Source organism: Gossypium hirsutum, chromosome A08 (assembly GCF_007990345.1).
Source record: "Gossypium hirsutum isolate 1008001.06 chromosome A08, Gossypium_hirsutum_v2.1, whole genome shotgun sequence".
Taxonomy (NCBI): Eukaryota; Viridiplantae; Streptophyta; class Magnoliopsida; order Malvales; family Malvaceae; genus Gossypium; species Gossypium hirsutum.
The window spans coordinates 64,089,470-64,103,191 of NC_053431.1; the positions used below are offsets into that span (position 1 = coordinate 64,089,470).

General features: G+C 36.9%; 2 protein-coding genes across 2 annotated transcripts in view; both read right to left on the reverse strand.

The window, feature by feature from the left end:
• Nucleotides 1-10,576: 10,576 nt before the first annotated feature.
• On the reverse strand, nucleotides 10,577-11,410 carry LOC107921349 (uncharacterized). The gene is made up of 2 exons (XM_041075954.1): nucleotides 11,086-11,410; nucleotides 10,577-10,923 (listed from the first exon to the last, which is right to left on the reverse strand). Exons 1-2 carry the CDS (start codon nucleotides 11,408-11,410, stop codon nucleotides 10,577-10,579), a joined length of 672 nt encoding a protein of 223 aa, XP_040931888.1.
• Nucleotides 11,411-11,668: 258 nt separating this feature from the next.
• LOC107945389 (uncharacterized) overlaps nucleotides 11,669-13,722 on the reverse strand; it is a 52,845-nt gene continuing 50,791 nt past the window's right edge. Inside the window, exon 2 of the mRNA XM_041075955.1 lies at nucleotides 11,669-11,839. Within this exon, the coding sequence (XP_040931889.1) occupies nucleotides 11,669-11,839 (171 nt within the window). The remainder of the gene's footprint in view (nucleotides 11,840-13,722) is intronic.

Sequence of the window (13,722 nt, forward strand, 5' to 3'; positions counted from 1 at the left end):
ATTACTCGGCTAAAACCTTATGTTGATAATAGAATTGATAGTGAGAAAGAGGAGTTTCGACTCCGTGAACCACCGTAATCGTGTGAATACGAGGTAAGTCGAGCTTAAACTTTAAATAAGCGCTTCTCGGGAGGCAACCCGAGTGTTAACACTACTAATTTTCTTAACATTTTTTCATGATTTTTTTAAAAAAATTAATTAATTTTCAAAATATAAAATAAAAGTGTGTTTTTGACCCACATGGCCTGGCCACACAGGCGTGTGGGATCTCACATGGGCGTGGGAGAAGTGAACGAAAACACACACGGCCTGGTGACATGGCCATGTGACCCATACAGCCTGGACATACGGGCGTGTCCTAGGCCGTGTAAAACCTGGAGCTAATTTTTTTTTCAAAGTGAGAGAGTTACACGGCCTGGCCACACGAGTGTGGCATTTCACATGGGCGTGGGAGAAGCGAAGGAAAACACACATGGCCTAGCGTCATGGCCATGTATCCCACACGGCCTGGACACACCGGCATGTCCATGGCTATGTGAAAATTGGGTTAATCACCCCAATTTTATTTTATTTTATTTATTTTTAATTCTTATATTATTTATTTTTATTTTACTAATTAATTAATTAATTTAGTATTCTTATACTTATATTTTTAATATTTTAATTTTTTAATTTTTATATAATTTTTTATTTTTATTTTTATTTTTATTTTGCTGTCTATTTTTTTCTTTTTTCTTTCATTTTTTTATTTTTACTATCATCATTACAATTACCTTTTAAGTTTATTGATATTATTGAGTTTATTATTATTATTATTTTATTATTATTATTTTATTATTTATCTTTCTTTTTAATTTTGTTTTAGTTGTTTTATTATTATTATTATTATTATTTCTCTTCAATTTATTTTCATTATTAATTTTTGAAAGATTTATGGTTGTTTCTAATCGAGTTATAACCCTTTAATTTTATTTATTATTTGTGTTTATTTTCTTGTTAGTTTGCTCAGAATCATGAGTTACATTTAAATTTGACAGCAATTCCTCTTTTCACTATTATGAAGATTTCATCCAATATTCAGGGCAGTTTCAGTTTTCTCCCTCTCTTATGATATTCTGTTTATACTGTGATTATATATGTTTGTCCATTGAGGACAATGTACATCTTAAGTGTGGGGAGGTTATCTATAGAATTATTAGAAAATCCTTGAATTATGTCTTGTGTTTAAGTAATTTTCTCACATTATTATTAGAATGAATTCTTATTAATTTATGATTATCGTTGATGTGTTGTAGATTAAATTCATAGGTAATTGTGCATTTATTGTTTAAACTTTAAGACACTAGAGAATCAAACATGATAAGTCTATTTTCGGAATAACAAAAAAATTTAGGTTGTTTCCCTAAATTGAAGTATTACCTTGAAATTTGAAATTTGCAAGATTGACATCAAAAACCATAATTTTTGTGGGATTTTGAGCCTTTAGAGCATACATTTTTTTCTTGATCACTTTATTATTGGTTACAAGTGTGTCAATATTGATTTGTTATTGTAGAACTTGCTTCGATTATACATGTCAAGACCACACCTTTGATTTGATATATTGAGATGATAAAGGCACCTAGGTTTTAACCCACTTATCGCATAAGCCTACCTTCATAATTAACCCTTAGTAAACCCCCTTTACGCCTAACAAACTATTTTTTGATTTACCCTTTAATATTAACCCATAACTTTTTTTTTTGATTCATTGAGAATTGTTTTCTGTTTTATTGACTCCCTTTTTGTCTAGATTTGATTTTGTTAGTTGCTTAACTATGTTCTTTTGTTTTAGTTGTTAAATTTTCTCTTATTATCTATTGTTCTCAAAAAAAAAGTGAAAAAATATATATACATTTATATTGAATTATTACTAGTTCTATGTTTTTGAGCTTAAGTAGTTAATTTCATATTCTAAGAAGAAGCTCGTGTTATTCTTTAATAATTTCGATTGGTGTAATTATTCAATATTAGTTTATTTTTCTAGTTAGGTAATTTATCAATTCGATCTCGATTCTAACTTTCTTTTTTAGCCTTTATCTACACCTTTAACCCAAGCCCTGTTACAACCCTTTAAAGACCTTTTGATTTGTGTATCATTTCATTTTATAGTGGCGGAGATTTGATTTTCATGCAAGCCTATGGTAATGACTTTTCATAATTGACTTTTGAGTGCTTAATTTTTGAACCTTAAACACTTTGAGTGATTTGAGAGAATCTTTAGTGAGGATGTAAAATCTTGTTGATTTTGAATTAAAGGTAAGTACTTAGATAAGGGGAGATACCTATGTTTTCATGTCTTAAAAAAATGTGTGACTTGGATTGTTTGAATCTTTAGGGCTCTTTTAGTTGAATTTTCAATGCATGATTGTTCGTGAATTATTTCAAAACATTATTGATGAGAATTATAAGTTGAGAAGAATTAATTTTAATTGTGAGTTGAGGATTTTGCTTGAAGACAAGCAAATGCTTAAGTGTGGGGATATTTGATAAACCATAAATGTAACATAATTTAATCCCATTCTTAATGTGTTTATGGATGATTAATGATGTAAAATCAGTTAATTTGATGCTCCTAATTCCTCATGTTTCTATACTTAGGAAAGCAATTGGGAGCAAAAAGAGCTAAAAGGGGCCAAAATCAGAGTTTTCAGGATCCATATGGGCAGGCCACACGCCCATGTCATCCACCCGGGAAGGCCACACGCCCATGTGCCAGCCTGTGTCAATATTGCTCCCTGTTTCCCAAACACACAGAAAAAGCCAATTTTTAGGGTTTTTGAGCATTCAAAAGTCTATAAATACATACTAGAAGAAGGCCTAAAGGGACACACAGAGCAAAAAGCAGAAATTACTCGAAGGAAGCCGTTGGAATCATCTCAGAAGCAGATCCACTTCAAGATTGAAGATCTCCATTCAAATTTCTCTCGAAGTTTATTTGGGTTTTTTTATGTCTTGTTGTTTTTCTCAAATTGAGATGTCTTCCTTTTACATTATGAACTAAACTCCCTAAATACCTAGGGTGAATGAAACTTATGATGGATCTTATTATTTAATTATTTAAATTACCCGATATATATTTGTTCTTGTTCTTAATTATGTGTTCTTAATCCTTATTTTAATATTTTCAGGATATTATTCCAAGTCTGATGCGCTTATTCAGTGGAGAAAAAGTCCCTGTTTAAGAGTAGATCTAGCATAATTTAGCAGAGTTGCATGCAATCCTAGAAATAGGACGACATAAATCTGTCGGATTAGAGTCAAATCTAATAGGGGAATCCATAGATCGAGTTAATGCGACGATAGGGGTTTTAATTAGAAAGAGATTTTAATTAATCAACCTAGAGTCAGTTGTTCTTAGTCTCGAAAGAGATATTAACATAATTTAGGGATTTCTACGGATCATGACAAGTGAATAAATCGTTTGATTCAGAGTCAAGATAATAAGTGAAGCATAGGTGGATTCTTCCTTGGGTATTTTCTTTATCATTGGTTTATTTGATTATTTTCTGCACTCTCTGTCACGTTCATTAGTTAATTAGTTTAGTTAAATTTAAATTAAAACAAATCTCTTTTATTCTAGGCTAAATAATAGAAAGATAGTTAATACTAGTACTATTAGTCCTTGTGGATACGATATTCTGGACTCATCAAAGCTATACTACCATTCAATAGGTGCGCTTGCCTTTGTCGTGATCGTAGTCTAGTTTAGTGAACCATAAAACGATCATCACCAACTGAGTGCTCATAGCCCTTAACACAAACAAGGATTTCCTATCGGCGACCACGTTTGCCTTTCCCGGGTGATAATCAATCACTAGCTCATAGTATTTTATCAACTCTAGCCATCTCCGTTGTTGTATGTTCAAGTCCTTTTGAGTCATCAAATACTTCAGACTTTTATGGTCAGTATACACCCGACATTTCTCACTATACAAATGATGTCTCCAAATCTTCAACGCAAACACAATGGCAGCCAACTCCAAATCATGTGTTGGATAATTCTTCTCATGCAGTTTCAGCTGCCTCGAGGCATAAGCTATCACCCTACCTTCTTGCATAAGCACACAACCCAATCCATTCAAGGATGCATCACTTTAAACCACAAATTCTTTTCCTGGCTCAAGTTGTACTAAAATTGGGGCCTCAATGAACAATGCCTTTAGCTTCTCAAAACTCTGTTGGCATTTTTCAGTTTATTCGAACTTAACACCCTTCTGTAACAGTCTCGTCATCGGAGTGGCAATCATGGAAAATCCTTTAACAAACCATCTGTTATAACCAGTTAAGCCTAGAAAGCTTCTAACCTCTGACACATTTCGCGGCGGTTTCCATTCAACAATAGCTGAAACCTTACTCGGATCGACTCGGATGCCATCACTCGAGATAATGTGTCCCAAGAATCTGACTTCTCATAGCCAAAACTCACTCTTACTAAACTTAGCATACAACTGTTTGTCTCTCAAGGTTTGCAAAACCATTCTCAAATGTTCGGCATGCTCAGTCTCATCACAAGAATAAATCAGGATATCATCAATAAAAATAGCCACAAATTTATCTAAGTATGGTCGGAATATACGATTCATTAAATCCATAAATACAATGGGTGCATTCGTTAAACCAAAAGGCATAACTAAAAATTCGTAGTGACCATACCTTATCCGAAATGCAGTCTTCGGTACTTCCGAATCTTTGACTCTTAATTGGTAGTAACCAGACCTTAAGTCTATCTTCGAAAATACTGTGGCCCCCTTCAATTGGTCAAACAAGTCATCAATTCTTGGTAGGGGGTACTTGTTCTTTATGGTTACCTTATTGAGCTGTTTTTAGTCAATGCACAATCTCATCAAACCATCTTTCTTTTTCACAAATAGCACCGGTGCGCCCCACGGAGAATAACTGGGTCTCGCGAAACCTTTGTCCATCAACTCTTGCAACTAGACTTTCAATTCCTTTAACTCCGTCAGAGCCATCCTATACGGAGCGATCAAAATAGATGCAGTGCCTGAAACTAATTCAATGCCAAACTCAGCTTCCCTAATTGGAGGCAATCTGAGTAACTCTTCTGGGAACACATCTAGATATTCACATACTACCGGCACCAACTCAATTTTCAACTCAGACTCCTTCGTATTCAACACAAAGGCAAGATAAACTTCATAACCATTTCTCATATATCTCTGAGTAGTCATAGAAGAAATTACTACAAACAAGCTATCCGATTCATCTAATTCAACCCGAAGGCTTTCACATTTCAATTTAATGATTTTCTTTCTACAGTCTACCACTACATCATGCATGGTCAACCAATCCATTCTAAGAATTGTTTCAAATTCATTAAATGGAAAAAGCATGAGTTTAGCCAGAAAACAATGACCTCTAATCGTTAAAAGGCAATTCTTACATACTTGGTCAACTATCACATGCTTGCCTAGAGGGTTTGACACTTTTATCACAAATTCTGTAGACTCGACGGGCATATTCATACTAGACACCAGTTTCACACATACATATGAATGGGTAGATCTCGAATCAATCAAAGCAACAACAGAAGTATCCTAGAGAGAAAAAGTACCCGTAAAAAAATAAGGGGATGAAGCCTCTTCGCGAGCGCAAATGGCGTAAGTCCTCGCAAGTTCTCTACCCTAGGGTCTCCTAGTCGGTGCTCTAGATGCACCCTTGCTACTTGCTCCATTTCTCGAATTCTTTTGTGGTCTTCCTCTAGAAGTAGTATTGTTCGATCTTGCACTCTGAAATTTTTCCTTTTCGATCCTCTCAGGACAATCCTTGATAAAATGATCATGTGAACTGCATTTAAAACATGCCTGGCTATTCATCCAGCATTCACCGGGTGATGTCTGTCACAATGTTGGCACTTAGGTCTATTAGGTTGAGCGTTACCCACACTCGCTATCGAAGTAGTCTGAGCCTTGTGACCCGAATACTGTTTCCCATGGTTCCTAGTTGAAAACCCAGCTGAAACACTCGATCGAGTATTAAACTCTTTCGGTTTCTTAGTTGAGGACTAAAATAATTTACCCGTCTTTCTCTTTTTCGAATCTCAAAACTCTAATTCTACTTTTCTCTTCCCTTTAGCCAATTCCTAGGCTTTACAAGCTCTCTCCATGAGCACAACAAATTCTCTCAGTTCAAGTACACCCATCAACAACCGGATGTCTTAGTTTAATCCATCTTCAAATCTTTTGCACATGATAGCCTCAGTCGATACACATTCTCAGTGTATTTGCTCAATTTCACGAACTCACACTCATATTCTGTTACCATATTCGACCTTGCTTTAACTCGAGGAATTCTTTCCTTTTCTGAATAATAAATCTTTGGCTATTGTACTTCTTACGGAAGTCTTCTTGGAAGAACTCCCAATTAACTCTCTCCCTTGGTACCACCGACACAGGGTGTTCCACCACTGGTAGGTCGAGTCCCTCAGGAGGGACACAACACACTTCATGATTCCTCAAGAATGCATGGTAACTCATCAAACACCCTAAGGGTATTCTCAAGCCAGAACTCTACCCTTTCAGGGTTATCATCTTTACTATCCCAGAACCCTTCGGTTCTTTGTTTCTGAATCTTATCCACTGGGGGTCTATTCAGTCTCACAAAGTCCATCCCTTGAGGTGCTACAGGGATAGGTTGAGGAATAGGTGGGGGTGGAGGGGGTTGAGTGTTTGGGTTCATTTGAACAAACTCCATATACCAGGAGTCCATCATGTGAAGAAAGGCTTCTCTGCCTCCTTCTTTTTTACTAACAGTTTCAGGTCTTCTCTCAGTTGGCACTTCCTCTTCAGCGGGACCAGGGGCGTTGCTTTCTACATTATCCACCACTGCTCTGTCGGGATCCATTAACTATATGAAAACATATTTTAAAATCGTCAAGAGCCGTCACACTATCATAATATATGTATGGCATGTATACCTAGACTCGTACACATGCTACGTTAGTCCAAGAATTGATTAAATCGTAGCTCTGATACACTAAATGTAACACCCCTTACCCGTATCCAATGCCAAGACAGGGCTCGAGGCATTACCGAGCTAAAACATTAACATTCACACAAAACCAGCCATAAAATTTCGTTCAAATTTAAAACTTTTCAATTTCATGTAAATTGTCCCTTATATGGGCCTATGAGGTCCAAAACATACATTAAAAGTGATTTGAGATTAATCGAGGACTTTAGAAAACTTTAGGGCAACTTAGAAAAATTTTCCTACTTTGGGAGTCACACGCCCATATGGGTAGGCTGTGTGATTACACGCCCGTGTCACTTGGGACACGCCCATGCCCTCAGCCCATGTAACTCTCTGACTATGACATCATCATACAATTAGGGTCACACAACCAAGTCACACGCCCATGTGCTTAGGCCGTGTGGCGAATTAAATTCTCAAAATTAAGTGCAAACTTCACAAGGCCTGGGCACACGCCCATGTCGTAAGGCTGTGCCTGTCACACGGCTAAGACACACAGTCGTGTCTTTGCCCGTATGTTTACTACTGGGCATTCTGTTTATAATAATTAGGGTGTAGGGGACACACGGTCTAACCACACGTCCTGGGGCAGACCATGTGTCACACACGGCCTAGACACACGCTCGTGTATCTACTCATGTGGAAAAATTTAAGGCTATTTTCCAAGCCATTTGTCACCCTTAAATGCTCATTTACTCATTCATCTAAGATGACATGCAACCCAGTACATTTAGTCACTTAAAGACTCACAAATGTGATTATGCCATGCCTTTGTAATGAAAACATGTTACTTATCCAAAACATCATACTTTCATATAGCATTCTACACTAATTTCATATTCATTCATTATGCTAAATCTAGTTTTAATTTACCTAATTATACCATAGATTGGGCATACTTATAACAATGATTTATTCACTTAGCACACGTGCCATTCATCACACATCTCATCCACAAACAAACACATCAAACATAAAAACATTGTATGCATGTATAATTGATTAGGGTTACAACCCAAATGATCAACATGAACCATATCACATGGCCATATACAAAATAAATAAAATATTTCTATAGGCCAACACATTTTACTAGACCAATATGACATATAACAAAAAGACCAAGTCCCTATACGTGCCATACTCAAAATATTGAGACTAACTATACCCCAAATGTCCAGTTGATAGTGTGATCGAGCCTCCGACTTTCTTTGATCCCTGAGTTGGCTTGGCGATACTATAAGAAAATGGGAAAAGAGAAGGGAGTAAGCATGAAGCTTAGTAAGTTCACATGCAAATAAATAGAAACAATAATCATAGATATGTATATATATATAAACATTAGTGATATAGCATAGATTTACTTATGTGTTATTCTGAACTCATAGATATAACTCAAATTTGTAAACATAACTTACACATTTTCAATCTTACCAAAAATTCATCACATATTGAGCTCATACATGTGAGTTTATCGTACATACCTGTACCAACTCAAATCATAATGTCAGATTCCCTCTTCCTTGATTTACTTGTTGATTGACTCACAAGTTTACCCGTTGAACACTCAAAATATTATGGGATACATGAAAGACTTGCACATAGTGCTTCAAACATAGCCATATGCTACCTCATATCACAATCACATATTGCTCGCTCATGAGCTAATCACGGGCCTGCTCACTCATGTTGACAGTTAAGACGTAACAACTAGGGTTGCTCACACAAGCTGACAGGTACACGCAACACATGCCAGGCTACCCAGCCACCGGTAGGACGTACAAGACCAGCACCCTGATTCACATATCACATTTACACATATATCCATGAGCTCATATCCACATAGTTCCTAATGACATGTCACATTGTATCCTAAACTATTCCTAAGTTTCAAACGAGATTTTCTCGATGTCTCATGTTTGTCGAATTCATTCACAATCTCGTGCTTATAGATTACAACATCATTCACACACTTGACATATTAAGTAATCATATAAACTCATACATTAACAAAATATTAAAAACATGATATATCATTGCAACATTTACACATGAACTTACCTCTGTACAAAATGATGGTAATCGACCTAATTGTCGTATACTTTATTCTTCCCTAGATCAAGACCTGTATCACATTTTTCTTGATAATCCAGCTTGGAAATGTTGAAAAACCCTAGCTATTGCTATTGAGAAATTCAGCTAGCACTTGGAGAAGATGGACATATTTTTGCTTTGATTATCCCTTTTTATTCTTTTAATTACCAAATAACCAAAATGCCCTTAGGGTCTTTCTTTTAAAATTTTCCTATGCTTGTCCATTTTTGTCCAAAATTATAGAAATTGGTCAAATTGCTAATTAGGACCCTCTAATTCATAATCTAAAGCAATTTCATGCTTAAAGCTTGTAGAATGCAAGTTTTGCATCTTATCCAATTTGGTCCCTAAAATTCAATTGGACATTTTATGCATAGAATTTCTTCATGAAACTTTCACACAAGCATGCAATCATATCTAGATTTCATGAGAATTATAAAATAATTATTTCTATTTCGAATTTGTGGTCTCGAAACCACTATTCTAACTAGACCCTAATTTGGGATGTTACACGTTAGACAACAAACAATGAAATCTGTAACCTCATGTTTCAGACTCGGCCACCATTACAGTTCATGGAAATCCTGATACATCTTATTACCACTCGATGCATAGCATAAGGGCTACTATGCGCCTCCCCCAGAATAGACTGCCACAAATCAGAATCATTCGACACATAGATCTAACCTTGAAAGCACAGAACACCATCATTATTCAGCCCAAAATCTAAAATATTGCCACTCTTAATCTGAAGAAATCGCAAACTCAGAGACCCATCCCCTAACTACTTATCTCAAATCTAATCAATCCAAGTTGGCTTAACTTGTAACTCAGCTAATAGACTCCTATCATCAAACAGACTAAGACAAGCGAACATCGCCCTCAAATCAGAAATTGCTCTACGACTTAGAGCATCAGCCACCACATTGGCCTTGCCATGATGATACTCTATCGTGCAATCATAATCATTGAGCAACTCAATCCATCGTCGTTGTCTAAGATTCAATTCCTTCTAAGTAAGGAGGTACTTGAGGCTCTTGTGATTAGTGTAGATAATACACCTCTCACCATACAAATAGTGCCTCCAAGTTTTCAATGCAAAAAACCACAGTAGCTAATTCGAGATCATGTGTCGGATAGTTCCCTTCATGTGTCTTAAGCTGATGGGACGCATAAGCCACAAATTTTCCATCTTCCATCAATACACATCCTAATCCAAAGTGTGATGCATCACTGTATACTCCAAACTCTTTTCCAAATTTAGGCTGTATCAGAACACCAGCCTGAGTTAGAACAGACTTGAGCTTCTCGAAGCTCGATTACAGCGCATCAGTCTAGACAAAAGAAACACCCTTGCGTAAAAGCTTCGAAAACACTAAAGCCCCTCAGAACTGATCAAATAGATCGTCAATCCTCAAAAGTGGATACTTATTCTTCACTTTCAGTTTATTCAGTTGCCGATAATCAATAAACATCCTAATGGTCCCATCCTTTTTCTTAACAAACAAAACTGGTGCCCCCATGGAGACACAATAGGGCAGATGAAACCAAGACCCAGAAGCTTTTGAAGTTGAGCCTTAAGCTCTATAAGATCCTTCGATGCCATTCGATTGGGGGCGATGGACACTAGAGCTCTACCCGGTAGAAGCTCAATTCCAAACTCAACTTCTCGATTCAGAAGTAAACTTGGTAACTCCTCAGGAAAGACATTTAGAAAATCCCTCACAGTTCTGATATCCCCGAGAAAAGAGTCTTTAGAAATAGAAACACTGACGTAAGCCAAATACGCCTCATATCCTTTCCAAACCAATTTTTCAACCACAAGAGCGGGGATCACGTTGGACATATAATCTCGATGCTCACCAATCACAACCTCTTCTTTATCATCCTCAGTACTCTAAACGACCCTCTTACATACGCAATCCAAGCTAACACGATGCTCAACCAACAAGTCCATACCTAGAATTAAGTCAAACTCCTTAAACGGAAGCTCCATCAAATTTGCCAAAAAAATAGCCTCTTGCACCACTAACGAAACATCCCTATAAAGCTTATTAACCTGGACAGATTGTCCTGATGGACTCAATACTATGATCTTATTAAAAGTGCTCTTGATAGAAATTTCTAGATTTTTAGAAACAGAATTAACTACATAGGAATGTGTAGAACCTAGGTCTATCAAAGCAGTATAAGGTACATCAAAAATAAAGAATGTACCGATGATAATTTTAAGAGCATCTCTGTCCTCTTGGCGTCGAGCAGCATAAACAAACGCAGGTTGCATCACTTCGGTCTAACTAGCACCTCTGTCCGATGCTCTCTACCCACAACCTATACCATTACCACCCCTAGCTGGTCTACGACCTTTAAGTGGCTACTAAACTACCCTCTGAGGCTGTACAAAACCCAGTCCCGAAGCTTTCATCTGATCAGCCTACTATGGACATTCTCTAATACGGTGCTCTAAAGATCCACACCTCAAAAAAGCCCCTAACCTCGTCCAACACTCGCCTAGACAGGGCCTAGTACAATTTCCACATAGCTAAATCCCAGTAGGAGCAACAGGAACCCCCACTCTAATAGGCCCATCAAGTCTGGCCTTTCTCTTAGGCCTCTGAACAGAAGTAGAGGGCTTTGAATCCCTTTTATTCTTGCCTCTCTCTCGGTCCTTATTTTGGCACTCCATGCACTTAACTTCTTCGGCAATCTTCGCCTTATCAACCAGAACCATGAAATCTCGCTCCCTTGTGAAGCAATCAATACCCTAAGGTTATTGTAACACCCCGAACCCGAGGCCGTCGCCGGAGTCAAACACGAGGTGCTAACAGAATTCAAACCACTTAAAAAAAAATTTCCCAGACAAGCTGCCAGTCTGCGTACTAGTCGCTTTAAAAATCATATCTTGAGTTATGAAACTAGAAATCCAGTTCTGTAAATTTTACCTGAAAATAGACTCATATGCCCATCTACATATTTTTTCTAGAATTTTTGGTTGGGCCAATTAGTACAGTTTATTAGTCAAAGTCTCCCATGTTACAGGGATCGACTACACTGACCTTTGCGCATTACGACTTGGATATCACCCTGCACAGAGCTTCAATACTGATGCCGTTTGTTTCTATAGAAACTATACTCAGAGAGGAATCTATACATATATGGCATGACTCCTAATTATCTCTGGTTAATTTATAATGAATTTCCAAAGTCGGAACAGGGAATCCAGAAACTGTTCTGGCCCTGTCTCACGAGAACCTAAATATCTCTTAACATACTGTCCATATGATCGTTTCGTTACTTTCCTATGAAAATAGATTCATCAAGGTTCGTTTAAATAATTTATTCATTATTTAATTCCAATCCTACTATTTTTAGTGATTTTACCAAATCTACATCACTGCTGCTGCCAGCATCTGCCTCTAAGGTAGACTTTACCTATTTCATAGTTTCCATGAATCAACTAGCCCTTTTAGCATAAATAGCACAAGTTATGATAGTGATTAACCATTCCATACCAAATGATTATAACATTATGCTCAAACATATATAAGCCATTTTCGCATGGCTATATACATTAACCAAAATATTCTTCCGCCACTAGTCTATTTTATACATGCCATAAGATAGTCCAAAACATAGCAGTACCAAACAGTGGATAGTGATAGTGTGACTAGTTGCTGACGATCCCTGAGCCTGTAGCTTCGCAATGAGATCTATAAAACAGAGGAAACAGAGTAAACGGAGTAAGCATTACAATGCTTAGTAAGTTTTAAGCAGTGTCAACAGATAACAATCAAATTATAACGTAGTTGTTCGTATTTTTATTTCACTCTTCCTTTGGGCATACCATCCCTTTACCGAATATGCACATCTCATCATATACAATAGGCAGATAAACTTTCACATAAAAGTGAGCTCATGTGACATAGATATATCGTATGATTTCACATCACCTCTCACACTGATCCGATGTCACATAATCATAGGAATAGTCTCATAGATTGCTCTCGTATGCATCACATAACTACCTTATGATTTAGTGCAAATCAAGCTCACATATAAACTTGGAGTACATACCTGTTTAACCTTTCACATTGAATATATTTATAAGCAATTCTTATTACGAAGTCTTACCCGGACATAATCTCCACACGAAGTTATCGGGTCTTACCCGGACAAAATTCCCACACGTAGTCATCGGGTCTTTAGAGCTCGGATATAGTACGAGCACGAAGCTTACGGACATTAATCAGTGATAATATTCTCGTATAAAGCCTGCGGGGTTTTAACCCGGATATAGTACTGACACAAATGCCCTTCGGGACTTATCACATTTATGCACTTTCATATCCATCACGTTGGCCACTCGGCCCCGTCACATATATACACTTTCACATTCATCACATCGGCCATTAGGCCTTATCACATATATACACTTTCACATTCATCGCATCGGCCATTAGGCCTTATTACATATATACACTTTCACATTCATCACATCGGCCATTAGGCCTTATCACATATATACACTTTCACATTCATCACATCGGCTATTAGGCCTTATCACACATATACACTTTCACATTCATCACATCGGCT